Source organism: Haliaeetus leucocephalus, unplaced genomic scaffold (genome assembly GCF_000737465.1).
Source record: "Haliaeetus leucocephalus isolate CR32 unplaced genomic scaffold, Haliaeetus_leucocephalus-4.0 Scaffold646, whole genome shotgun sequence".
Taxonomy (NCBI): domain Eukaryota; kingdom Metazoa; phylum Chordata; class Aves; order Accipitriformes; family Accipitridae; genus Haliaeetus; species Haliaeetus leucocephalus.
The window spans coordinates 325,979-328,642 of NW_010973082.1; the positions used below are offsets into that span (position 1 = coordinate 325,979).

At 60.8% G+C, this 2,664-nt stretch overlaps 1 protein-coding gene across 1 annotated transcript in view; it reads left to right on the plus strand.

Annotated features, from left to right (window-relative positions):
• SLC26A11 (solute carrier family 26 (anion exchanger), member 11) overlaps positions 1 to 215 on the plus strand; it is a 7,632-nt gene extending 7,417 nt beyond the window's left edge. Inside the window, exon 16 of the mRNA XM_010578715.1 lies at positions 121 to 215. Within this exon, the coding sequence (XP_010577017.1) occupies positions 121 to 215 (95 nt within the window). The remainder of the gene's footprint in view (positions 1 to 120) is intronic.
• Positions 216 to 2,664: the final 2,449 nt, after the last annotated feature.

Consider the following 2,664-nt stretch of genomic DNA (forward strand, 5'->3'; position numbering starts at 1 on the left):
TAAATCCAAAACACAGGACTATACTAGCTACTAGGAAGAAAAATAACTCTATCCCAGCTGAAAGCAGGACACGAGCCTTGGCTTAACTCTCTGTCCTGCTTCTCCCCCTTCCTGGCTCAGAGTGGTGCGGAGGAGCGGAGCCGGGGGGCAGCGGGGCAGCCCCCTTCGCCAGCACCAGCGAGAGCTCGCTGCTGCCCGCGGGGCTCATCCAGTGAGTCGAGGAGCCGCCTGGGACTTCCTTGGGCAGCGTCGCCTTACCATCTCCTCACCTCCGATTGTGCCAGGGCTGTACGTCCTGTGCCGCGCAGAGCGGTGGCGGTGACATCCCAGTGACATCTGACTAACACACTCCACGGGAGCCCCCTGCCCCTGCCCTGCCTCCTGGGATGTCTGTCGGGGCTGGGACCGTCCCCCTGTCCCACGCAGGGGAGGATGGAGCAGCACCAGCCCAAACCCACACAGGCTGCGCAGGCGGCACGAGGGGAGAGAGCACTGGTGGAGACACTGGGAGCAGGGGTTTGGCTGGTCCCGCACCAGCTTCCCAGCGCCACTGGAGCTCTGGCACCTCGCCACCTCTGCAGACCAAGGACAGGCGGTCCATGGAAGGGATTAGTGGGGCAGAATGGTTCCCGATCACCGTCATCGGGAAAAAGCCATCCCTCCTCCAGGCCTTCCCCATCCTTGAAGCTGCCATCTTTTTTAAATCAGCTGTTTTAATTCTGGAGCCTTTTCTTATTCTGGGACATACCGAACTCTGACGCAGAGCGTACTCTTGTCAAAGCAAGTTTTAATGATGCTAGCACTGCCCTCCAAGCCCAAGGGCCTGCTGCAGCTCTCAACCTCAGGCTGCTGGGAGATGAAAAACATCAGTGATTTTGCTCCTTACTGATCCCTCTTGGTTTGTGGGGTGCTTTGCCAAACGCTGCCATCGGGCAGGGCTGGGCTGTCCCCCTGTGGGTGCAGTTCCTCACCCGATTCCTGCCAGGCACCGGAGGGGACAGGCACCGTGGCACCAGCTTGTGCTTGCCTTGGTGTAAAATGAGTGCAAAAAGCAATAGTGCTGTCAGGCAGCGGGGCTGGGGGAGGCAGCGTTTGGGAGAAAGCAGTTTTCCTGAGCTGCCTTTGGCTGACGCCTCTATAAGGAGGGTATAATAAAGCAGTAATTGCAAATGACTCAGCGTGATCTCTGCCTTCCTGTGGGAAAAGCTTTTTACTTTTGTGTGGGAAGGAAAAATTAAACTCTAATTTCTGAGCGCTGCTGAGCAGACCAAGGAAAAGAAACTGAAACCAGGCTCAGGCTGCCCGGTTGCTCAGTGCCTGAAGGCACGCTCCGGCACAGGTCCTCCTGCCAAAGGATTTCGCAGGTTTTGCAGGGGCAGCAGAGGTGCCTGGGAGCCACAAAACTGCCAGGGCCGACAGGTCCTGCTGCTGGAGGCCGGAGGAGTGTTGGCTTCTGCAGCGGAGCAGCGCTGGGCAGCAAGTTCCTTGCTGCATCGCAGCAGATAAGCATTTGCAGAACTGGAAGAGCACACGTGCCCTCTCTTCCCATCCATCTATCTGTCTCTCTAGACAAGGAGCGACCAGCACAGAGACCGGACAGATTCGACCCGTTTCTCTTCATGTTGTGTGGCAGCTGACTGCAGCCCTGCGCTGCCTGAGGTCGTGCTGTGGAAGCTGCTCCGTGTGCCCAGAGAGGAGCTCAGCGAGACAGCGGCAGGAGGGGGCTCAGGTAATCCCCTGCTCGGGGATGCTGGGAGGAACAAGAGTGGGAAAAGAGAGGGGTAAGGGGGTAAAAAAGGCCGGTCATGTGTAAATAGCATGTGTATGTGAACTCGTGTGTGCGGGTGAGTGTGTGAGCACTAGTGAAGATCAGGTCAGCTTGGTCCCACTTGGATCGGGGGACGGGGTGACAGCCGCATCCCCACTTTCAACTGTTGGATCCAGCACAGTATCTTTTCTTCCAACACACTTGCCCTCCCCGCCACTGCTGGCAGGCCCTATCCTGCATCCCTGTGCCGTCCGGGGGGGCACGTGCATTCAACAGAGGGGTGAAACACCCCACGGCCACCCCCAGCGCCGACACGGCCCCGCTCCAGCAGCCCGAGGAGCCTGTTTATGACCATTTGCTGCCTGTGTTACTGCAGCAGCTCCAAGACCGGACGGCCACAAGAAGCGATCGTGGCCGGAGGGACGTTTCCCTCCAGGCAGTGGCGGGGGGGGGGGGGGGGCTTAATCCTACCCTCCAGCCCCAAAGAGAAAAAAAGAAGGGCTTTGCTGGAGATCTGGGAGCTGCTGAATCTGGGCTCAGAAGGGAGAGAAGGGGGCTGAGCTCCAGGCCCGTCCCCCCCTCCCCGGGGGCAGCCAGAGCGGGCAGCGGGCATCCAGCTGCGGGCTGGAAGTGGCCACCACGGTTCCTCCCAACCCCCTCCACAACGGGCTGGGCTGTCGGGAAGCTCTTGGTGAGGAGGTACCGGGCCGAGGTTTGGGGGTCCCGGGGAAAGCAAAGCACCCGCCCCAACTCCCACCGGCAGCGGCCCTTTGCTGCGGTGCCCGGGAGGATGCCCGGTGGCCCGGCCCGCTCTCGGGCACCGCTGCCGCCTGCAGACGCCCAGGTCCCCGGTGGCGGAGCGGGGGGGGAGGACGGACAGGGGCGGGGGGGGGCCC